The sequence below is a fragment of the Vanessa tameamea genome, chromosome 3, assembly GCF_037043105.1.
Source record: "Vanessa tameamea isolate UH-Manoa-2023 chromosome 3, ilVanTame1 primary haplotype, whole genome shotgun sequence".
Classification (NCBI taxonomy): domain Eukaryota; kingdom Metazoa; phylum Arthropoda; class Insecta; order Lepidoptera; family Nymphalidae; genus Vanessa; species Vanessa tameamea.
The window spans coordinates 12,221,752-12,247,369 of NC_087311.1; the positions used below are offsets into that span (position 1 = coordinate 12,221,752).

At 34.6% G+C, this 25,618-nt stretch overlaps 2 protein-coding genes across 3 annotated transcripts in view; one reads left to right on the forward strand and one right to left on the reverse strand.

Annotated features, from left to right (window-relative positions):
• LOC113397280 (protein kinase C-binding protein NELL1-like) overlaps positions 1-16,391 on the forward strand; it is a 45,336-nt gene extending 28,945 nt beyond the window's left edge. Inside the window, exons 3-18 of one of the 2 annotated variants that reach the window (XM_026635563.2) lie at positions 7,179-7,329; positions 8,593-8,869; positions 9,016-9,171; positions 9,248-9,376; positions 9,471-9,564; positions 10,007-10,198; positions 10,538-10,657; positions 11,025-11,164; positions 11,746-11,866; positions 12,240-12,479; positions 12,638-12,745; positions 12,932-13,074; positions 13,278-13,430; positions 13,629-13,796; positions 14,325-14,345; positions 15,240-16,391. In XM_026635563.2, coding sequence (XP_026491348.1) covers positions 7,179-7,329; positions 8,593-8,869; positions 9,016-9,171; positions 9,248-9,376; positions 9,471-9,564; positions 10,007-10,198; positions 10,538-10,657; positions 11,025-11,164; positions 11,746-11,866; positions 12,240-12,479; positions 12,638-12,745; positions 12,932-13,074; positions 13,278-13,430; positions 13,629-13,796; positions 14,325-14,345; positions 15,240-15,347 — 2,321 coding nt within the window. In that variant the 3' untranslated portion in view covers positions 15,348-16,391. The remainder of the gene's footprint in view (positions 1-7,178; positions 7,330-8,592; positions 8,870-9,015; positions 9,172-9,247; positions 9,377-9,470; positions 9,565-10,006; positions 10,199-10,537; positions 10,658-11,024; positions 11,165-11,745; positions 11,867-12,239; positions 12,480-12,637; positions 12,746-12,931; positions 13,075-13,277; positions 13,431-13,628; positions 13,797-14,324; positions 14,346-15,239) is intronic. The other variant, XM_064217984.1, reaches the window with a different exon arrangement.
• A 99-nt stretch (positions 16,392-16,490) lies between these two features.
• Positions 16,491-19,449, reverse strand: LOC113397542 (uncharacterized). Its single transcript, XM_026635942.2, has 6 exons — positions 19,330-19,449; positions 18,966-19,160; positions 18,516-18,686; positions 18,065-18,157; positions 17,162-17,281; positions 16,491-16,811 (listed from the first exon to the last, which is right to left on the reverse strand). Exons 1-6 carry the CDS (start codon positions 19,375-19,377, stop codon positions 16,647-16,649), a joined length of 792 nt encoding a protein of 263 aa, XP_026491727.2. The 5' UTR covers positions 19,378-19,449; the 3' UTR covers positions 16,491-16,646.
• Positions 19,450-25,618: the final 6,169 nt, after the last annotated feature.

Genomic DNA, 25,618 nt, shown 5'->3' on the forward strand with positions numbered 1-25,618 from the left:
CCCTAATTCGTAGGGCTGGCATTATAATGCTGGTGTCAAACGTGGATAGCTATTGTTCACGCGACGCCTATTTAGAAACAGCGCTATGGAAACAGGTTGACTTTAACATCTGGACCAGATATTATCATACGAGAGTCAGAGCGAATGACTTAAATAATAAGTAAACTTAAACTTAAGTTAAACGATGGACATGAGTCCAATTAGTCCAACGGTCAAATATTTATAGCTTATAAAATGATTTTGATTGAAGTTTTTATTTCGAATAAAGATTCTGAAAACCGATTTTATTAAAATAAAATAAACGAAACTAGACTTACTATAATTAAACTATAAGGAAACTATAATTCGACACTGGAATCCCTTTTTCCACAAATCCAATAGATCAAGTGACGTCAAAATTAAAAAGGTCGGAGTTAACAATCAAATTGAAGATGCATTATATACATATATACTGTGTTATTCATTTTTTAAACAACCCTATACAAAAATATATCTGCGGGCTGTAACCAATGAGGTTAAGTAATAAGCTGAATTAAATTGACACTAATTGTCTGTGCAAATAACTTTGTTTCCTGTAATTTGCATGACAACAAAACTCTACCATCTGCGTGCCTTCTCACGAACCAACTCGTTAATTCACTCCACGAAACATCATAAAAGGTGGTTGCTATTGAATCATTAGTAAATCAAAAATGGATAAAATAATTCTTGTTTGAGTAATGCTTATCAATTGTAAATAGTATATAATGCTAAGAAAATTAAAAGTCCTTGATTTGATTGAGGGCTTATATTTCCTAGATTACTATATTTAAGAATCGATTAATTTTGCTTACGAATAGTCAAATTATCTACGTGGTGTAATTTAGAAGTGACCACTGACTTACATATAGTATATCACAAGGACACGAATGACGGATAATAAAGTAAATGTATGAATATGATAAATACTGATTCTATAAAAAATTGCAACGTCAATAAGGCTTTAGGAAGTTGAATGCTTGTTTTTGTTTGATTTATTAAACTTCGAAACGGTTTTTGTGACAGACCTATCACACCAAGATAAAATGTCATCGCTTTCAGTCGCATTCATGGCATCCAGTCTGTAAGAGACAGGCGTATCGAACGCCATTGTTATGACAGACGTCGAGCCACGCTTCAGTTCTCAGAAAATAAACAAATGGATATTTTATGTACGGTAACTTGAGTTAGCAATCGAATAAAATTGATAAGTTCAAATGTATTAAAAGTCTTGTTATATTATAGTTATAGTTAGTTTTAGTAAGTCTTGTTATATTGACCATAAAATACATTAAACTAAGCGAAATAAAATAATCCAAAGGTTTTCTAAGAGATATTCAGCGATGGACAATAGGAAGATAACAAAGAAGATAACGAGCATTATATCTCTGTGTGTATGTGTATATGAGTGTGTGTGTATATGTGAATGGTTATACGATTCAAGAAGACAATGACCAGTCTATTATCTTTAACCCGCTATGGTAGGACATCTAACGACATTGTTTCATCCCTTGTGAGAGACTTACAAACACTTCACGTAATGCACAAGCTAGTGTTTGATAAATAGTACTCTTTTATCTGAATCCCAAGAAAATAACTATATATATATGTAGTAAAATTATGCAATATTTATCCCATGATTTTTATTTCGAAACATCGTAATTTAGTTTGAACTAAAATGTGTAAAACGAACTGTTATTGCAATGCGCGAAATACGTATTTATCTCTAATTGAGTATCATTTTTTACATATATTTCTTTCTCAAAACTATTTTCTCATACAATATAATATAGAGATACTATATTACCACTTATAACTAAGTTTACTTTTTTAATCTGAAATCTAAACACTAGTCTGTTTTCGGTGTTATGATTTTCCGAGGGTATTATTGGTCGCCTGCGTCACTGAGCTGCAGTGATTTTGTTCACTGATCCGTTATAATTCTAAAGCGAAGTCATGTGACACGCTAAAGCCTATGCTTGTTATAAATATCAAATGGAATAAACATTTAAAAGATAAAGTCTAAATACATCGTTTTAATAATATAAGGAAACTCATAAGTCGAGTTCTAACATAACAAATCTTGAAATAGTACTCTTTACTTTTGTTAGGGAAACCGCAATCTCGATGAAATAATGTTTTTAAATAACCTATTACAATGTCTAATAATATACAGTGTCTACCGGCAGTGGTGACCACATACCATCAAGTGGTACAATTGCCAAACCACCAACCGATTTAAAAAAAAGCAAAAGATTTGAATAAACTGCAACTTTAACAATAACCAGCTAAACAATTATTTTATAGATTTGCGTTCGAACCAATTCCTAATGCTTAAAATAAAAATCACTTTTTATTTTGAAATATCACAAACTGGATAAATTTTACATATTTTTTTGTTATAATCATTCATGTAAATATTTTTCATAGTACATATTTACCCTGATCATACTTGCAAAAAGACGTAATCATGCAAATCGCTTGTATAACCAAATTTTGACTGACTTTGCTAAGTTTTTGTACTCATTTTCAACTTACTCTCGTGTACTAATTTTTAACGTGCTTCCAAAAAAGGATGTACTATAATATTTGGGGTTCGTTACTATATCTTCGTTGATCGTAAACAACTTTTATAAGTATTTTTATTGAATAGATCACTTAAATGGTGCCTTAGAAAAAAAAACGTCCAAGTATATATGGGGATAACGGGGAATAAATACAATATAATATATTTAAATTCCCGTGATATCACGTGATTTTAAGTGTATCACGTATATATTTTATTTAAAGATATTTGTATGAATAATTTTTGGTACAATATGGATTATGTGTTTACAATAAATTGTTAATTGAATCCATTTTGTATACAAATGTAATTGAAATGGTAGTATTTTTGTCACTTGTTTTTTAAACGACGCTGTATATTTATTTAATTATAAATTTTATCGCAAACATTTATACAGAAGCCGATTTCCAAATTTTACTTGAGCTAAAACCTGAAAATAATACTTTTATTTTACATTACTGATAAACTTATCACGAAACGACCGCTAATAAATAAATTCACCGCGGGGAGTTATTCAGTAATGTTTACATAATCCCTTGCAAATATTTGTATACAATAAATTCGACAAGGGTGATTTAATGAAACCAAAACATTTTGGGGTTGCTTATGAAGTACAATATCACGTTATTGCTGTCACGTTACTGTTTCAAATAAATCACAGCCGAAATGGATGCAATCGCTAGTTGGAAATAAATTAATTGTACAATTTATTACATTCTGTAAGTTTGACGATCATTGTGATTCTATTATAATTACCAAGATTTATTTGTCTGATGTGATGTTATACAAATAAATATAGGAAAACATGTTTTAATGTTTCATTAGTAATATAAATAAACGTTTAATCTATACTAATATTATAAATGCAAACGCAACTCTGTCTTTCTGTTTGTTACGCTATCTGAACCGATTTGATGAAGTTTTGTATTGTGCACGCTTGAACCTCAAGGATACAAAGGCTACTTTTTTATTCCTAACACCTCGATCAACCCGACTACTAGTTACTTATAAAAACATTTTTAACTTTAAGCCCTCATAAATTAAATATATAATCCATGTTATGAGTTCTTGTTATTTGTAAGTTGAAATAATACGACATTAGAATAATCTACCCGTATTTGCATAATTTATAATTTGCGCTTGTATTATTAATAAATTTATTTTATCAAAATAAAGACAAAATGGTATATTTGTCATAAAATATGCGAAGGGTAATATTTTATTATTACGCTAGTAAATATTAATAACTAAATATAAAGACTTAAATTTGTTTGTTTTTCGAAATTTAACCTAAAACTTAAAATTATTACAAAGGTTCACCGAGTGCACACTATATAGTTTCGATATAAAGAACCCCCCTCATGAATATACTAGTGGAATTAGCCAAAATGATTTACATTTATGACTATTGGTAATCCTTATAGTCATAGCGCGTAATTATGTAGTCTAAAACCTTCCTCAACAAATAATCAATGCATTTTTTTGTATATTCCTAAGATTACTACTTACTGCCGTGCACTAAAATACAAATTCTACAGCTTTATAATAGAAATATAGATTTAAAGACGGACAGTATAATATATTAACACGTTGCATATTATCTATGTTGGACGTATAGCTTATCCTATTAAAACCTAAATTGTTGGTCACGAACTTTTAAATCAGACGCTGCCAAGTGTATACACGAACAGTTTCTATATAATATTAATATTTAAAAGGTATTCGTTTCTATGATAAAAAACATTAATAAAAGAGGCATATTCCTCAACATGAGATTTTATAGATGATAAAAATTGAGCGTGGAGTTGATTTCTAGGTAGGACATATTACATACATTTAAAATGTATTTAATTGACATCACTTTGTATTTCAAATGTTGGAAAAGATTAACTACTAAATTTGTTACCGGTTCTTCTCGGTAGAATCTACATTCCGAACCGGTGGTAGCTTTACGCCTACTTGAATAAAGTATATTTTGGTTTCATTTGATTTAATTTAATATTAAGTCACAGCTGTAATAATCTTTGTTATGTTTCCGAAATGGAGTTAAATAGACTTTATTTCTATTTAATTTTTTCGTTGTTCATATGTCACGGACCATAGCAAGCTGGAATGTGATATTAATCAATTTACAAATGAAAACAAAAATAATTTGCTGAGTTTCTTTTGTCTTCCCAGGTCTCAAGTATTTCTTTCCGAACTAATAGTAGATTATTTACTATGCATTCAAATGTAACAGGTAATATTGAACAATGATTCGGACATTGACTTAACATAAGAAAACCCAGACAAACACTACTGAATTTTCATGTGCCTAATTTGTATTTATAATTCATCTTATGCTCGGTGGTGAAGAAAAATCATCTTGAGGAAACCTGTATTTGTATAATATCAATGAAATTCTGCCACATGTATATCCACGAATCCGTATTTGAGCGGGGTGATGGAATTACTTCCAAACCTTCTCCTCAATGGGAGCCTAGCAGTGTGGCATTTACAGACAGTTACTTACCCCTACTTTACTTAAAAAAACAATTTTAATTTCAAAGGATCAGATAGGAGAAGATATTCATATATAATTATCTTTAGAGTTAACTTCACTAAATAAATAAACCGAGACTTCTCAAAATATTAAATCAAAAAGTTTTCGTTAAAAAAAACTTATCAAAGACCACAATACGACTCTAATGGACTTTTAAAATCAATTTAGGGAGAGGGTAATATAAAAGGGAAGACGCGTTGATCTATTTATCATTTAGCCGCAAATTCCATCCAATTAGACGTTTTTTATCTTCGTAGTGTATTAGAATAGTAAAAAGGCGAACAATTTATATTATAAAAAAACGAATATGTATTAAAAATATATCATTGAGTTATTATCAATATATTATTCTAACTACAAAATTATTTTGTAGTGTTTTTTTTAGAAATATTCCACGAATTTTATAAATATAATTATTTTATTTTTTACAAATGCGAAACGGATTTTAATTTTGTTTTAATGACGTAATGCTTTTAGAAACTAGCCAATGAGACTGGTTTATTTTATTGTACAGTATTTGATATTAACGTATTAAGAAGCAACGCTGCTTTTATGTCGTTGCTGCGTGTTGTTTGACTTGAACGGAAATGTCTGTTTGTTATTGAAATCACATTACTTGAAATTCATTTAAATCCATTCATTATAAAGTACAAACATGATATAACAAGGTACTATTATTATATAATATATTGTAACTCTTCTATAGATGTAGGAGAATACCAAGATTAAGTGTTCTTTCAATTTCGGATAATATGGAATATTGCAAAGCTATATTCTAGACGATCGATGCAGCGGCGAGGAAGTTAAGACCATTTTGCCCTTCCTCGGATGCATTCAATTGCAATAAAACTTTTTATTGGGTAATAAATCACTTTTTAAACTTTTAATGGTATTTTGTTGAGTAAGTTATATGATCGTATTTTATTTCCTGTAGGAAATAATAAATATTGTGTTTCTAGTCATTAGTGAGCAATGTTATTTGATGCTTCGACATAATTATAAAAACAACCACTATTTGTTGGAAGTCTCAATTTTATCTTATCTACCCTCTTTTAATACAAGGGTAACTTTTTTAATTAAAATTTCTTTATAGTAATTAGGGACATTTTCTTCACAATCTGGATCCCCTGTCATTCCCCTGCCGCGCCATTAACCCCCCGCGGGCTGTAACACGTCATCCACGTGCGATTCGCACGATTATTTCGTCATTCCGTTCCCCTTCAAAATCTATTCATTGCGCACTTCTTTATATTTTTTTATTTGTATCATATTGTTTATTTTGCTTTGATTCGGTGCGTTATTAATGTTTTTTTTAGTTTTATTAAAAACGTCTATAATACCGAAAGATAAAATATTTGTATAAGTTTAGTAGTGTGTTCGAATGCTACATATACTTAGTTAGAATAAGGAGTTGGCATGTTGCCAGCAGGTTGCGAGTTTATCTAAGCCCGCATTCATAGACTTGGAAATCACAGAATATACCTACGTAACTACTGATTTTATCAAAATTTATTACACCGCATAACCTTTCTTAATGAGGTCGTACGTAAACGTATTACCTTCGAATATCTGTTTTATTTATTAAAAGTAGAAAATAAATATTATAAAATAACGAGAGATTTATGTGTATTTGGATTAATTCTTTAAAAAAGGTTGAAGTTTAAAGAAAATATTTCTTAGTAAAGTGTTCTGATGGTGTGGATTAATACCATTTGTGCTACCTTTTTTTTTAATTCAATTTTGACGACTTGAACGATTGAGGTTAAATCCACACATTTGTGTTGTCAAAGCGATGGTTCATAAATATACTTGGATCCAATAGGTACCACTACGCTCAAGGTACGAGTAGTAATAAATTCTATATTTATGGATGAAAGTGAAATATATTCACAATATATATAAAAAAAAGAGATAAACAATAGCTAGAGCCAATAGGTAGTGCCGTGGATGTATCATTATAAAACTTATTGTTCTTATATATCGTGGCTGATAATGTTCTATTGTATATGATTGTATATGTGTATATTTGATTGTATTTATCTATTTATTCAGGGGAGTCGCGGTCGCTGCAGGTTGAGGGCGAGGCGTTTGAACGTGCAGCGGAATTGTTACGCCGCTCACCCGAGTTTACATTGCTTGCGACACTGCGACAGGAGCCCGCTAACTCTGGCACGATACTTTCCTTCTCACACGGCTACAACAGGTACTCATCAGTCACTACATTGATTACTATAAATATCACAAGATCCAATACTTATTTACAGTATTAATCAATCGATCAACCAATCAGTATGTTACAGCGCTATTTAGATTTTTTAGGTTGGTCTTGTTGGTCCCGTAGGTTATCTACATAGTTAGTTTGAAGGAAAATAAACCTTCCAAAATGATTTAATAACATGTCTTTAAAGATTTATTAGCATGAAATGTTTGTGTTGATGTTTAGTAGGATAGTGTCTACAATTTGTAATTCCGAAACACCTACAATCAGTAACAATGTATTGCTAAAATTAATACAGCAATTGTACCTGAAATGTATTTGTCTAATAAAAGTACGGTTTGATGTCGGGTAGAAAATCAGGATGAACAACCGGCGTGATCGACAGCCTTCCAGCGAGTACACCCCGGCGAGCTACGGAGGTCCACAACGTTCACCGGTAAGTTCTAGATCTCAACATCGCTGCGCGTGCACGAATGTTGCTTCTCGAGACCATTCGTGCGCGCGCATAGGGGAGAATCATGTATCTTGGAATGTCCTGTGCCTCGGAATGCCCTCCTCGATCCAACCTATTTGCGCTCACTGTGACCTATGCATGGCCGTATGTGTGCGCGGGCGAGTCGACTTGCATGCGTCCACTGTGCCTACTCCGCCGTCGTCCGTCTTGTGTTCTGTGTCTTGACGTGTTTTGTTCTATAACTGTCTAACCGTCTCCTTATGATCCGTCTTTTAATGTTTACCTTGGTGTTGTTGTTAGTCATACCGTTAAGGGCCCGTGTCCGCTTTAATTATTTCCGTCGGGCTCCGCACTTGCATTCCAAGCGACATGGGAATCAGTAATTGTGCATTTAATTCGACACTGATCGGGTTCGGGAATCGGGTTCGTCAATCAGATTGGAAGAATCAGCCGGCCGGATAAACGACGATCGGCGCCGAATCTCCCTCCAGTATTTCTGTCTGCGATCGAACATCGCAAATCGCGTTCTCCCTATGGCTTTCCATCAGACACCAAATACGTATATCGACACCGAACGCGATTCGTTCCGAGGTACATGGTCCCCTTCCTGAGCGAGCGATATTGAGATGTAGAGCGAGCCGAGGTCCGCTCGAAGCCTGTCCCACCCCGTCTGCCGTCCGAGTATATGTGTTGTTTGTTTACGTGTACCTCGGAACATTTCGCTCGGAGGGAGGTTCCGAGAGCGCGGCGACGGGTTTTGATACTTAGTACCTATGGGGCTGTGCGATGCGCAGGTACTTGGAGCTGCAGTCGAGCGGACGGCGAGATGAGGTGCGGTTACACTATGTGGCAGCTGGGAGTGCGACAGCTCGGGTGGAAACATTCCCATATCGATTGGCGGACGGGGCTTGGCACCGCGTAGCACTGGCTGTGTCTGGTGCACAAGCCACGTTACTCGTAGACTGCCACCCGCTCTATCGTCGTCTCATACCGCCGCCCGATCGGAACTTCACCCAGCCTCAGCTCTCGTTGTGGGTTGGACAGAGAAATAGCAAGCATTCGTTATTTAAGGTTAGTCTGAGACTCAAACTATTTTATATAAATATTTTTTTCTATGAATTAAGAAAATATTAATAATTGAAAAATATAAATAGACAGCTAATAAGAATTTATTTCTCTAATATATTTCACAAAATCGTAACAAATATTTCTTTTAGGGAACTATTCAAGAGGTAAGACTCGTGAGCGGGCCTCACGGCTACCTGGTACAGTGCCCGGGGCTGGACTCCGAATGCCCTACTTGTGGGCAGTTTGCACTACTTCAGGCTACCGTACAGGAATTGACATCGCATATCCATGACCTCTCACATAAGGTAAATTCAAATGGCGTTTGAACCAATAATGTTAATTGTCCTATAGTTCTGCTATTTACTTTTTAACAAATTATAGTTGGTGGGTGCAGAAGCTCGACTTGCGCGGCTGGAACAGTGCGACTGTCAAAAGTCATGCTATTCCAACGGCACAGTGCATGCTGATGGTGCCACTTGGCAAAAAGACTGCAATCGTTGCTCCTGCGTGGTAATATAATATTTGTAGTGTTATAATTATTATTTAATGTTTTTTAAAATATCAATATATTTTATAAGATTTTATTTATATTTTTTAATTATAGCATGGTGAGATTACGTGCAGGCCGGTAGAGTGCGATAGAGCAGAATGTAAAAATCCAGTATTACATCCAGGAGAATGTTGTCCTACTTGTCTTAGTAAGTCATTTATATATATTATAGAGTTACAATCGTGAAATTTTTTATATACGTAGTTTTTCGTATGGCCATATACAGTGCAGCTTTAAGAGATATTAACTATTCCTTACATCGCCAATGTGCCACCAACCTTGAGAGTTATTAAGTCCGCACCCACCATTTAAACCGAACACAACAGTTTTATTTTTGGTGGTAGAATATCTGGTGATCACAAAGTCAAGTAAAATGATATTTTTTTTATTAACATTTAATCATATTAGATTTCAAACAAATCATATTTGGATCTAGATTTTTTTCAGTTTCATAGCCTCATCCTTTATAAGATAATTTAGATCTAAAGTATTGTGAAGGCGAATCATGTCAACAGTTATATATTGTATAGTAGACGTTACTTTGCAACTATTTTTTATATTACTATACTGCTTATTTTTTTATATTCTAGGACAATGTTTACTAAAAGGCACGCTCTACGAACACGGCGAAAGATTCGCACCGAAGGAGTGCGCAGAGTGCGTGTGTCACGACGGCAATATGCAGTGCACACGCGTCGACCCCGAAACAGCATGCCCAACATTGCCTTGCGACGCTCCCGATCAGTTCACAGTGCCCGGAGAATGTTGTAAATTTTGTCCAGGTATGATCTAACAATACATAAAACTCGTACTCAATTGCAATGTTCCAGCATAGATAAAATTAAAATAAATAATAAAATGAACATATTATTTGTTTGGCTTCGTTTCAATTTAACCAATCTATTTAAACATTAAAATATTAAAACTACTTTTAATGTCACAGCATTCAGCATTTTCTTAATTTATGTTAATTTTCTATTTCTATCCAACATTTAGAGTTTTCGATATTCTAAAGTTAAAAATCGTTTAATATCGGCAGATGAGATCGAGTCTTATTGTAAAAACTTATTATATGACCGGGGACATATTATTGTAATAAATTATTTATTGTCGCGTTCTAGGGGTGGACTACTGTAGTATGGGTCATTCGTGTGACGAGAATGCGACATGTATGAATCTCAATACAAAGTACACTTGTAAGTGCAACCAAGGTTTTCAAGGAGACGGAATTACATGTGAAGGTAAGTAACAAAAACCCAAACCCTATTAATCTTATAATTAGTTTTGATCGAATTAATATTATAAGTTTGAGAGATTGCTGTATATTGCAATATAGCTATTTTAAATAGAATATATTGCAATATATAGTTCCCTCGTTCCTCGAGGAATGCGTGAGGCCGTTTGTTCTAAGCTTAAACTCTCTTAATTGCCATCCCATCAAACGAGGATGAGAGTAAACGTGTGAGGGGATAGAGAGACAGAGAATACACCTAAATATTATATATGCTGCTAACTTAGACCTTGAGATTGGCAATTAGAGCAGCAGGATACTATTATTAAAGAAAAACAGTAGGTTTTTATCAATAACCGCTCGTTACTGTGTTGTAGATGTGGATGAATGTCAGGCAGCGGGCGGGCTGTACGGGCACCACTGTCACTCCAACACGCGGTGCGTCAACGTGGTGGGAAGCTACGTCTGTCAGTGTCTGCCTGGATACACCAGACGAGATAAATTTAACTGCATTGAGGTATTGTATTCCATTTACGTACTATCACATCAGCATTTCATTTGAATAAATATATATTTTTAATGTCAATTAATAGGTTATAAAATAAGAAAAAATAATTAACAATAAATGAATAATAAAAATAAAATACGTCACTACTAGGGAATAATACTATGATGAATGGATATTGGTAATTATATACACGTTATAATAAAGTAACAGCCTGTAATTGTTTCACTGCTGGGTTAACGTCTCCTCGCCTTATGAATAGGTTTGGAGTTAATACCACCGCGATGCTCCAATGCGAGTTTTTCTATTATAGTAACATATCGAAGAACTGAGATTGCACAGTGGTTATATGCACCTACACATTATTGGTCAGGTCTGACCACGAGATAAGGTATAAACACAAATTTCCACGTACTTAAAATGGAAATGATGTATGGAAAGTGTTGTTTACTCGGGTTACCCGCAATCATCGGTTAAGGTGCACGCGATCTAACTACTGAGCCATCTCAGCTCTTCAATACGTTACAACTATTATTACATTTTTTTGTATTTAATACATTACATTCATTGATGCTTAATGTTTTTATCGAAAGGTGGATGAGTGCGCGAGCGAGACTCACGGCTGCCACACGCACGCGCAATGTAGCAACACGCCTGGCTCGTATTCCTGCCGCTGTCGCGACGGATACTCCGGCGACGGGCACACTTGCACGCGTAAGTACATTATAATAGTTGTGTTAAGTAATCTCAGCTCAACTCAACATTAAAACATACATATATATAGAAGAGCTAAAATAGTCAACCTACAAAATTAATTTAAATGTAAAATCACCCGATTCAAATGTAAATTCTATCAAGAGAAACAAGAAAAACGAATTATACATAGAACTTACTTCAGTCAACTAGATTTTGCTGACGTCTCGTATTCATATAATTCCCAAAAAAACTGTGATTTCTTGAAACATGCAATTCTAAATATGAAATACACTCATATACATATACATACTTCCTATTACTTATACTAGCAAAATAATAATAACCAAAAAACGATTACAAATATTTAAAATATAGAACAAATTGATTTTAGCAATTTGCACGGGAGGCTGCCTAAATGGCGGAGTGTGCGCGTCACCTGAGCGTTGCTCGTGTGCGCGCGGCTTCGGAGGCGCGCGGTGCGAGCGGGACGTGGACGAGTGCGACGCGCTCGCGCACCCCGCCGCCCGCGCGCCCTGCGTGCCGCGCGCGCTCTGCGTCAACACGCCTGGGTCCTACTACTGCGTGTGTAGAGACGGATACAGGCGGGATCCACATCGCGATCATTGTGAAGGTATTGAAGAAAAAAATAATGTCAAATTCAGTGATAGCATAGGCCAGGTTACATGTTTTTTGTAATTTCGTGTGTCCTTTCTTTTGTAGTATATGAACATACATCTGTACATCTAGCCCAAACGTCGTTTTTTTTTTCACGAGCTGCATTTTTTTCAGATGTAGATGAGTGCACGGAAGGCTTCCATACATGTCATCCGAGCGCGCGCTGCGTGAATACTGACGGTAGTTTCAGATGCGAGTGCGACACACAGGAATGTGAACTTAGTATGTTTTATATTAGAAATTCACTATTTTAAAATAAATTATCAATTTAAATGGTTAAAACTTTTACTAAGTAGAGTAGTTAAATACGTAGCGTACGTAAAATATTTTTACTAAAACGCTATATTTTCGAATAATGTTTGATATTATGTTGCTATATTCGTGTTATATATTAACCGGTTTATGTAGGTTGCTCATGGCAAGGGCAGATCTTCTCCGATGGCGCTCAGTGGGCGGAGGCGGGCGGTTGCCGCGCTTGTGTGTGTACGGCCGGCGTCGCTGCCTGCGTACGGGCACCCTGCACTTGCGATAGAGATAATACCTCGATTGCGGTAAGAATACTTTTATTAGCTTCGTTTTAAATTTTAAGCGCAATTACAAAATAAATGACAACTTAATATAACTATGGCTTTATATAGCTTACCAAGAACTATATTGCTGAAATCAGGAAAATTCACTGTAATTACAATAAAGTGACTAAAAAATATTGAGAGGCACAGTAGAGAATTATCCTGTTATATATTCCAAATTTCAGATCCAAAGCACTGCATCGTCACTTGCACTGGCGCCGGCCTCGTGCTGTCCACATTGCGAGGCTCGCTTCCACTGTCGTCACCAGGAGATGCATCACGTCACCTTCCGAAGCGGCGAGCGCTGGCTCTACCAGTGCCAGATCTGTGAATGCCTCGTACGTTGATCACTTTTCCTGACTTTGTAATAAATGTTAAATTTGCTTGTGTAATTACAGGCAAAATCCCATTACAATTTACGATTTTCCATATTGAAATTTGAAAAAATAATCTAAACCTTTGTATCTAATCCTTTAATATACCCGTGTTCAGTACAAAAACATATCTACGGATAATATCTACGATTGAATGTGCAGCTGGGAGAGGTAGACTGCTGGGAGCCCGAGTGCGAGGAGGGCGCGGGCTGCTGCGCGAGCGGCACGGGCGGCGCGGGCGCGGAGGGCGCGGAGGGCGCGGGCGAGTGGCGCGCGCCGCACCGCCTCGAGCTCGCGGGCTGCGCGCCGCCGCACTGCCCCACCTGCCAAGTACGTACCGCCTGCGCGCACATCGTGTCGCTTTCGCACGACGACCTACGGTCTTACGCTTTACCCTAACATTAAAAATGATCGTTATCGTGGACACGATATGTCAGTGCCTACATGAGTTAGTTTTGAAAGCGGTTTCTTATGGAACAGTTTTTCGAATAATCTTCTAGAGCCATGTTTTTGCTAATGAATTTTAACATAATATTTACCTTACATATATTTATCTACATTTTTCTTATTAATCTAATAATTACTACGGAAGTCATTATTGAATCTATTGACAATTTTACCTAATATATCATAAAAAAATTAATTACGGTTCATTGAGATTGAACCGTTTCCAAACTCTTTCCTAGAGAACCGGTAAGTAAATGCTTCATGACGCATTGCGAGCATTTCATCAGGTATCGTTTGAGATTGAAGTCGCTTGCTGGATCAATTTTCGCTTACGTGATAACATTGACTAACCGAGCTTCGGCCAAGTTCGCTTGGTCGGTGTAAAGTGAAGACGGTTTCCGCTTGTTGCAGGGCGGGCAGTGTGCTACTTTGGTGAGCAATCTCGCGTGTTGTGTGCATCGGTAACCATCCCCACTCTTCTTACTCATTCATACATATGCTATATTAACATGTTTTATTTGTGCTTATACCTTCGACTTAGAAACTTTGTCACCTAAACTTTAAAAGCAAGGAGTCTTTTACATTTAGATAAGGTCTGAAGACTTGAAATTAAGTTTGGCCATAAATGCTTGGAGTTACTAAATCGAAGGTAGTTCATATAACTCATTTTACGCTGCATGCCATATCAATTTCTTATTACCCATTGCGCATGGTGATTTTGTTCAAACTGTTTGTCAATTACCTCCATAATTTTTTAACGTAGCATGAAAATATTTTTTAGTGATTTTTTATTTCGATCTAAATTAAATCGTTTTATTCCATTCTACATCACTATGCATAACTTTTCACTTTAAATGTGGTCCCTTTGTTAATTTTAATAATATATAGTTATTAGATAATTTTGTTAATTAATCAGAGTATTTTGTGAATTTTTATAATAGAGCTTTAATACTCTCCTACTAACGCATAACGAAGATTTTTTAAATTGAAGTAGACAAGTTTAGCTAATAACATAAAACGGTAGGTTTAATTAATTACAATGAGTATTTGGTTTAATCAAAAACCTCATTATGCTCAGTAGATAATTAAAGTAAAATAGCATTCGATAGTTCTTTCCCACATTAGTAGCTCCACACTGGTAATCCTAGACGTACTAAAATTAGAATAGTTCGTATATTCCACGGAGCATATATTTATTAGCTCAATCTTCGTAATACGTTAGTTCGAAATCCGTCAGTAGCTAATAGTTTGACGAACTCCCCCGGGAGCGTCTCGGGCGTAAGCTGTGCTTGTGTGACGTATTCCGAGCGGTGTGTGGTTACGCAGAGCGCGGCGCGACGTGGCGGCGGCGCTGGCGCTGGCGGCGCTGTGGTGGGGCCGCGCGCCTCACCCGCACCGCAAGCACCGCGGCGCGCGGCGCTAGAGCCGCCCTGAGCGACGCACGCACACCCTATTTATTCTAGATAGACCTAATGTTAACCAATTGACGCGGGCGCGCCCCGCTCCCGGCCTTAACTGAGCGAGCGGCGCGTCCGCGCCCGCCGCCCGGAGGCCGCGTGCCGCTCGATCGCGTCGAACGTTTATCCTCGTTATAGCAATATTATAGTTATCGTTTAGGTAGGATTATAGAAGCGTGCCGCGAAACGTAATGCCTTTTAGTGCGACCGATCGGTGCGTCGAGTGGCGCGCGTTCCCGGGTGGGCGACGGAGCGCGCAAGTCGCCTCCGGCGTCGACGGCGCGTGACCTTCGCCGCCCGCTCGCGGTGAAGTCGCTCCGCTGTCGGCGCGTCCGTCGCCTCGGTCCGCCGCGACGTGTGAATGTGTGTGACGCTGCAGCGCTCGAAGGGAGTGAAAGTATTGCGGCGGGCCGACGCTTAGAAGCCTGCGCCCTTGATCCGAGCGCTTCGCCCCCGCCGCATCTGTAATCTTCGAATTCTAAATTATCGAATACGATCGCTTATAATTATTATCTTAGACTTGTACTATGTAGCTATTGTTGTGAATATGAGTATAGCGTCGCCTTGCCCGGGGCGAAGCCGCGAGCGGGGGTGCGGTGCGGTGGGCGAGGGGGAACGTGCGGGCGACGGGGCGTCTTTCAATTGCGGCCTAATGTTCCAAACTTCGATAGTCCTGTAGATATTAAGTTCCTGGGGAGGCACGCCGCCGCCCGAGCGTTCTCGCCCCTGTTGTACGAATTTTTTCATAATATATTATAGTTTTTGTTTGTCTTTATATAGGAATCGTTTTCATATTTTGAAGATAACCAAAAATAGGTACCAAATATAGAAAAGATATGATTGTTTCTTAATTTCATAAAGCATTTTAATGCTTGCATGTTGTATTGTGTTCAAAAAATAACAATTAAAAAGATATCCTTATTATTTCGTTTTAATAGTGTACCCACCCTGTAAGTTAAATTAGAGCAAAATGTTACAATATCAATTATCTGGTCAATAAAATAAAATGTATGACAATAAACATTTATTTATTTCCAATACAGCAAATTTTTTTTCAGCACGAGCATGTGTTATAAAACGCATGTTCTATATCCCCAAAACAATATACACATATAATTACGAAACATTTATTTTTCAGACGAAACATATAAATAAAAACCAAATATACCACATATAATCGAGTGTAATTAAAATAATCATAAAAAAATCTATTTCAAATAATTTAATGACACGTTTATTTTTATTGTGGAACAATGCCGCAGAAGTAGAGTAATATTTATATCGGGCCGGGAATTTTGGGGATCGCGTATGGAACCCCAGACATAAGCGGTGGCGACGTCAAGCACGCGATGCGTAGCGGCTGTGGCGGCTTAAATTCAACTGGGTTACTCTCAACGAGTCCTGCTACAAGAGAGTACGCAGCTGCGAATAATGTCACCGCCTGAAAACATTTTAAATAAGCTCAGAATAACAATATTTAATAGGTGCCATAGTTATTATTTATTTCATAGATTATAATTTAACATTGCCTCATCAAATTCGAACAAGAATGAGTGAATTTCATTTGTTGTTACAATTTAATTCATTTACGACAGAGACGGAAAACATCGTTACAGGCAATCTGCAATGTTCGATCATGCTCTGCCACGTGTGTATCTGATGACAAAGGGACATTAAAGTACCGCTTTTTTTTTAAATTTTAGTATTATTTATTCGTATCATCAATCATGGATAATTTAGATAAGAAAAAAATAATTTAAATTCAACAATTACTGTTAATTTTTTTTTTACCTTAACGATAATAATTGCGCAAGCGAGCACGGCCAGAGAATTTGCATACATACGCAGCTCAGCCCTTGCGGGGCGCAGACAGCCCACGCTGTACAGCGGTATTTCGCATTGTTCGACATGCTAAAATTAGACGTTGCTTGAAATTATTTAAGTAATAAAACTATACTTAAATCAATTGTGTATTTGCGGCCAGTCGATACGACTTAAAACATCATTAAATTAATGATAGATATGGAAACTGTAATCAATTCATTGTGCAAGATATATACATAAAATAACATTGAAGTGTCTGTAATATTAAAATAACCGCTTTTTACTAAATGCATATGTATGTATACACGGTACATATACCAAAATATGTTTTTTTTTTCAATTTTTGTTTGTCTGTCTGTTTGTTCCGGCTAATATCTGGAACGGCTGGACCAATTTTGACGGGACTTTCACTGGCAGATAGATGAGAAATAACTTAGGTTACCTCAATAACTTTTTTGTTAAATTCAAACGCGCAAAGACTTGCGGGCACAGCTAGTCACTGTATATATTTTGAAGTGAGTAAAATCACTGTATCGCTTGATCTCCCTGAAACTAGATGGGCAATAATGCTAATTTATAACGGTTATGATATGTTCCCGATTCTATAACGATCTAACTTTGACCGAACCACAACCAGGTCGTTGTGTTAGTAGAATCAGAAAACAACTGAACGGCAACGATTACGTTTCGATTCGACTTCGATCAAGTGACAGCTGACCCTTGCAGCGTTAAATAAATAAACTAATTATTAATTAACATTTTCATTACACTTTTCAAATAACTAATTATAACGTACATAATGAAATTTGTTATTGAAATTTAAAGAACATATACAAAAAATAAGAATATGATTATTTGTATTAAATATACCTTTCCATTCCAAACACGTCCACAACACGAAGGTGGAAAAGTACGTCCGTATTTATACCAATCGTAGGGCGAGTGAACACCACAACACTTTAGCTAGAATAACATAAAGGTTAAAAAAAGGTTTCCTTCCTTAAGGGCCGGCAACGCATCTACGAGCCCCCCGGTGTTGCAGATGTCCATGGGCGGTGGTAGTCACTTTCCATCAAGTGAGCCTTCTGCTCGTTTGCCACCGATAACATTAAAAAAAAACCCTTAATATTATTCTTGTTCTCATAAAAATTTCGAAGATCTGCTCTAATAAGATAATTGTTGCATTCAAATACATAGAAGGAAACAAATCTCTTAGATTTTTGGATACATTTAAAAATAATTAGTACAATAACCTAAATAAACAAACCGTACCATCAAAGTTTTCATCAGTTTATGCTACGTATATATTTTAGTATGATACCTCTAACTGCATTGACGCGAAAGCGGTTTTGACAGCCATTGCTTCAAATGACATCGCACGCAGCATGCTTGAATTCAGAGCGTTCGTATCACGTAATGCTCGCGATAGCCCCATAATGGACGACATACCTATTGATAATAACATCATTCCGGAAGTCACTATCATCATCAGCTGCAAACAAACAACGTATTACCGGAAAACGAATTGGATTAAAACAATAACTAAATTCGAAAACTATTTAATGAGGATTCATCCAATAAAATATATATTAAAATTAAATGTCAGTGTGTGTACCATAAAATAGTTGGACGGTTTTCTGTAAAATAGTATACCCGTCAACAACGATTTTATTTTTTTATATTTGTAACTTCACAGACATCTATTACTAGGCAGCATTATAATTCAATCGGGAAAAACTAAATGACGGAAAAATACCAAAGCAACACATACGATAGCTAGAAGTGTTATCGATCTAGGATGGTATGGAACTAGTGTCGCTAGCCAGGATACTGGTAGGCACAGTAAGGAGCCCGACACGAACAGCACGCTGGAGCCAAGTTCCACTCCCAGGTCAGATGTCCAGAAGTAGTAGGACATCCGTAGCAGACTCCATACCGTTGATCCGCCAAGGATTGCGCCGCCGCTCTGAAATTCTATCTTATACTATCTGATAGCGTTTTAACCAATGCGTTATTGCCTGTATAATAACATTTCTTTTCGAATTCGCTGAATTGAACAATATTTTGAGTTAAAAAAGAATATTTAACAAAACATCTTTAATAAGAAGTTGTGGACATATTTCTGCAATACTTACGAGTAACAGGCCCGCGCACATGAACAAAATTAACCCACTATTTCTCATTTTGATACAGTTATTTTTTATTCTTGGTTTTTAGTTTTTATTTTATATAATTCACAAACAAAATCCAAAAATTGACGTAATACGTCAAATTTTAATTTTAATGTTTTTTAAGAACAACACAAAAAGTACTAATGAAAATCTTCTTTTTATAACGAAGCAACCTTACCAGATCAAATTAAGGATTTCATGTAATAAAATTGCTTCTGACCACATGTATTTTGAAAATATATAAAAAATCCTTGAATTTCATTACTCTGTACACTATTTTTTTTTTGCTTGTAACATTATGTGGATATTTAATATAATTATATTGGATTGTTGTTACGCAAGTGAATTACATTTTATAATAAGGTGCTTTTACGTAGTAGGTATTGAAAACTGAATTCATTACTACCTTGAAAAGTAACTGTATATAGATAAACCTTCATAACATAAAGATAATTACCTCGGGGCAGTGACACAGGGCTCATACTGCGCCCTCTATCTTCAACTTAAACCACTCGCTACCATTTTTCTCCTTTTTTTTATACGAACACACGTGATAGTTTACATTATATTCTTAGGATTAGACAAACGTGTCGAGCTAAAAACACAAAGGTGCACAGGATATGTGCAGGTTGAGTGTGTTTGATAAAATTAGTCATAAAATAACTCATAATTTTCTTTTTCAAAGTCAATTTCAAAGTCTATTCCATATTGAAGGTGTCACGCTTGCTTATTGATGACATCTGAAATCTGCAAAGAAACAGCATAAATAAACTAGCGGGGTTCTTTTGCGGGTATATTTTCAATTTGTTATTACAGTTGCACGTCTATATTATCATTTAATGTTTTGAAATAATTAAATCGAATATTTGTGACTTTTTTTCTAGATTTTATATATATCTCAAATAATATAATTTAAAAATTTTCGTCGTTGGCAAATAATACAAAAATTTTGAAAAAACGCAGACTAAGCAGTCTTTTTATATAAATATTATAATTTTTATTTAAATATTTCTTCTGGATTATTTTTATAAAAACTTTTTAAGTTGATGAAGTACTGGTTATAAGAATGATTGTAATTCTAAAATCAATTTAAGATTTCAATTAGTGATACGATAATTTACATTCAAATTAATTAGGCATGCTCCTTTGTATCGTCAAGAGAAAATAAATAAAAGTCATTTTTTTCTTAACACATAACGTCACGTAGACTTTAATGAAATTTATACAAAGACAATTAATTTTACTACTTTTTACCAATTACTACATGCCTAAGATTTATCCTACATAAAAAAAAACTTTTGGAAATCTTTACCGAAAAATACAGGATATTTCACATGAACCGGTCAAGTAAATCTTTTGTGATTATAAATTATTTCGTGCTCGGTACTGAAGGAAAACTGAAAGAAAAGTTTTCTATGTTGTCTTGGGTCTGTGGTGTCTCTGTTCGTGGTACCGTCGTTACTTCTGATTTCCCATAACACAAGTGCTTTAGCTACTTACATTGGGATCAGAGTAATGTCACATATATGTTGTCCAATATTTATGCATGAGTCAAATAAATATATACCAACTTTTGAACAGAACCCCAAGCCTTTTCCTTATCAAAAGACTAGATGCGTTTGTCCAGCGTTATTAATTGTGATTTTAACTTTAATCCGCTTAAGCAAAGTCAATCGTTTATACTTCGAGTAACGTTTTCTATCGCATACGCACACTGACTGTTGTTTGTATGTTATTATCCATATAACTGTTAGTAAAATGTTTATACATTCCACATTTTAATTGAAGTACCTACAATGTATTATATTATTGATGACAAGTGGTCCTTCGAGCCGGATTTGAACCAGCGACCATTTGATTACACTCATAAGCCTGGGTTATTGTCATCACACGTTGATATATTAAACAGGTTCTCAACACACTATTTGTAAAAAATATTGTTTTAATTAATTGGGTATATTTATTTCTTATTATATTATTGTTATAAGTGAAAAAATTGATTAATGAAAACAATTATGAATACAAGCCTTTTAAAATTTACAATTATGGATACCCTTGTAAGTATTAATTAAAAGGCATCGTCGTCTTCTGTTGGCGCTTTAAATTCTACACGAGTTTATTTATAAAAGAATTTTCATTAAAACTTAAATAATTATTTTTAAAATGAATCGTTTCCTTTTTATATTATTTTTGTATACATATTGTGTATTTCTGTCATGTTCTTTGAAAAATCCTGTTTATGTATTTAAATTAGGTCATGTATATTTAAAATTTTATATTTAATACCGTTGTTACATTAGTATAGATTATTAATAATGAGGTATAATTTTTTAGGTGTTGACATTGGCACACCCGATTTTTGTAATAAAGGAAAAATAGGTGCTTTTCAAAAGACTACAAGAATACCTATCATTGTAAGTTCTGAAAGTTACATTAATAATTCATTTGAGTAAATAATTTTTAGTATCTTTTTAAAAAAAAATAAAATTAAACATATACATTTTCTAATTTTAGGTACAACCATGCAGAAGGATGACGTATGTGCAAGTGATCATTTATAACAACTATACAACACCTTCAGTCTCAATGGACTTTGGTACTGTAGCTGTAGTCATCAAATACAAAATGTTCCATATAAGCGTATCAAGCTATGATATAATTGCTAAGTCAATACCTATACCTGACTGTCAAACAGATTAGAGAACACGATAACGATGGAAACAGTAAACTACCTTCAAATTACATTTGAAAATATTTTTAACTTGACACGACGTAAATTATAAATGACAATATTATATTATTTTCTATGTAAACATCTATTGGCGCGTGGTTAAGGCCGTATTTATATGTCATGTGGGCAAACATCTTTTGCTGTCATGTCATGGCCCCTCTACGCCAATGTTTTGTTTATTCTCTTGTCAGTGCATGCCACCTATACTATATCACTTCGTTGATATAATAAAAATAAGGAAAATATATATTTTTTATTAACGTCTCTGCTTTTATTTATTTCACTCCATATATATATATATATATATATATTTCAATTAGTTCTTTACTTTTAAATTCTTTAAACTCACAAATGCCGGCCAAACTGACTTTTTTTAATTTCAATATTTAAAATGACAATATAATTGACACAGAAACATTTGATTAACTTCGTAGTAAATAATTCCTCCAAACAAAAAAGATCTTTTATAGTGAATGAGTTTTCTTAACAATTTTAATTAAAGAAAGTGTGAAGGGGACACGCAGTGTTACTACCGATCAATGATATATGACGTAATTTGATGACGTATATGACGTAATTTGACACATATATAGAGTAGAACATATCATGGCATATTATCATGGCATATTTAGAGTAGAACGAATTTCAACTTGGTAATTGGAAATTAAATTTAAAAAAAGAAAGGGTGTCCTGTTGTTGTGTCTATTTTTTTTAAATCAGTACTCAAAAATATGTCCCCATTTCAAGTCATATCAATTGCTCAATTGTTAGTTACCTGCAATAACATATTTTTTTTAAAAACTGATTCTATTTTTAAGAAGGTAATTAAAAAAGAAAATTATCTTCTTGAGGTGAGAATGATATCGGACTACTACTTATGTAAATGAAACAAAATTAACTTTCATTTTACATGATTACTCGTTAAAATAACTTTCAATATCATTTGTATTTCGGCTAACAAACATTCGAAACATTTAGTCTAACGCAAAATACTTCGGTACCAGAATGCTAAACTATTAAAAACGACTATAAATTTGGACATGATATTGCTATTACAGTACAGAAAACCATTATACGAATTTTAATTAACCTAACACAAAATATCAAGTATAAAATATCGAGTTAATGATAATGTCCTCTTGACCAATATTTGCTACTGCGGTCATTCTCAAGATAGACAGTTCAGTTCGGTAGATAGTTCATTATCATCGGTGCACTCTTTTCTTTTTTTTCAAACGGGCAGTACCCATCGAGAACGAAGAGATTTAAAGCCACATGTTCGTATCTATAAACTGTCAACTGCTTATCTTCGGGCTGCTACTGAGAATTAATTGAATGGAAAACCCGACACCGTTTCATTGCATCCATCCAGAATTTCAACGAAATCAATGAAAAGGTTTTATAATATTATTAAAATAATTTACCACCAGTACCTGTAGGATGGTAGCAAAAGCCCCAGTAGGAAGAGCAGGCATAGCAAATGGTTAAGGCACTCTTAAGTCATGATAAACCATATATAAGATGAGTACCAGGAAGTTGTATTGAGGAAGTGAGGGTTGCTGTATCTTCTGGGCTTTGAAGTAACAACGTTATAAATGGGCCTTGGAAGTCAGGCAAGTAAGATTGAAGCACGTAAATCGAAATAAAGGAAATATTGAAAGAGGAAGAAAGGCACCACCAATTATTTTGAAAAAAGACACGAACAAGACGACAAGACAAGAATTGGAGACGATTTTTTTTTATTTGACCAAAAAATCAATCATAAATAATTTAATCACTTATTATTATATTATTGCTACAAGTGGAAAAAAACGTCATTAATGAAAACCATTATGAATACAAGCCTTTTCAAATTTACAATTATAGGCACCCGTGTAAACGTTAATTAAAAACAATTATCATCTTCTATTGGCGCTATAAATTCTACACAACTTGACATAAAATCATTTGCAATAATTCTTAAATATATATTTATAAAATGAAACGTTTATTTTTTACGTTATGTTTGTACATATATTGTGTATTTCTGTCATGTTCATCTTCATCACCAACATCATCTTCTACAAATAATGCTCAAATATTTAAATTAGGTTATAGTATTTACAATTCACTTTATAAGGGTACATGTTTATTACAATAGTATAGATCAATAATGATGCGTAATTTTTTGGTTTTCAGGTATTAATATTGGCATTCTCGATTTTTATGATTCAGGAAGCATCGGGGTTTTTCAAAAGACTACAAGAATACCTATCACTGTAAGTTTACTTTTATGTTATGTTGAATTAATTATTTATTTAAGTTAATATAGATTTCTTCGCTCACGAAGGTTCACGACTCCGTGTTAAATTGTTGACGTTTATTAGTATCGAGTGTCGCTCGTACTAACAACGTGTCTTAGTCTACATCAGACGATATACATAAAAGTGAAAACAACCAAAAAAATACAAATTAGATAGTAGGTATCTAATTACCTTTGCTTTCAAGTTTTAGGTGTAGTTTAACGTGACGTGGTACGCTTTCGTTAGTGAATATATCTATAATGTATTTCAGAACATTGAAATATATTATATAATATACTATAATAATAATATAAAAGCTGCACAGTTTCTTTATTTGTTTGGTTGAATGCGCTTATCTCAGCAACGATACGTTTTGATTACCGATTTGAAAAAATATTTCAGTTATAGATAGCCCATTTATTGAAGAAAGCTATAGGCTATATACCATATAAATGAAATTTTTGAAAAAAAAATCAGGGATTAATTTCTTCCCTTTGAGAGCTTCTGTTGCATGCGCTGCGTTAATGGATAAAGTTTCTCAAAAATCATTTATGAAAGAATCTGTAATAAGCCCAGCAAAGTCGGGATGAGCAACTAGTGTATAATACAACTAATATTTTATTTTCCCACGTTTCTTATAGGTAGGACCATGCAGAAGGTTGACATATGTGGAAGTGGCCATTTATAACAAGTATTCAACACCTACGGTATCATTGGAGTTTGAAACTTTAGCTGTGGTCATCAAATACAAACTGTTACATACCAGCGCGTCGCGCTATGAAATCATAGCTAAGACAGTTCCTATACCTTACTGTAAAAAAGATAAAAATACGGCGTCAACATAAACGGCTAGCTACCTAAAAAATATAATTTAATATTTTTTTTACGTTATACTTATTATATAATGCACGACTGACATGATAATACTTGCATGATGATACTTCTAAATATAAGAAGTATGATAACTTTATATTATTTTTGATGTAAAACATATTAGTTCAACTTGGGGTAAGACCGATTTCTATGTCGCTTGAGCAAAAGACACGACGCTCTCTTCTGCCAAGTTTCCTTTCCGCCACAGTTCTCTACTCTCTTATGTGTGCGTGCCGCGTATACTATATACTTGACTGTTATATATTATTATAATAATACCAAAAATATATTTATTTCATTTAAAAAAATATATGTTTTCATTTATTTTACTCCATATTCGTTCTAATCGGCTAAACACTGGCAATTG

What these genes read in the sequence shown, in the direction of transcription:
- LOC113397542 (XM_026635942.2), bottom strand. Translation starts at nt 19,377, where the DNA reads ATGAGAAATAGTGGGTTAATTTTGTTCATGTGCGCGGGCCTGTTACTC. An exon ending in TGTGCGCGGGCCTGTTACTC is followed by an intron (nt 19,161 to 19,329) that starts GTAAGTATTGCA and finishes ATAGAATTTCAG; the next exon opens with AGCGGCGGCGCAATCCTTGG. An exon ending in TCGCGTCAATGCAGTTAGAG is followed by an intron (nt 18,158 to 18,515) that starts GTATCATACTAA and finishes ATGTTATTCTAG; the next exon opens with CTAAAGTGTTGTGGTGTTCA.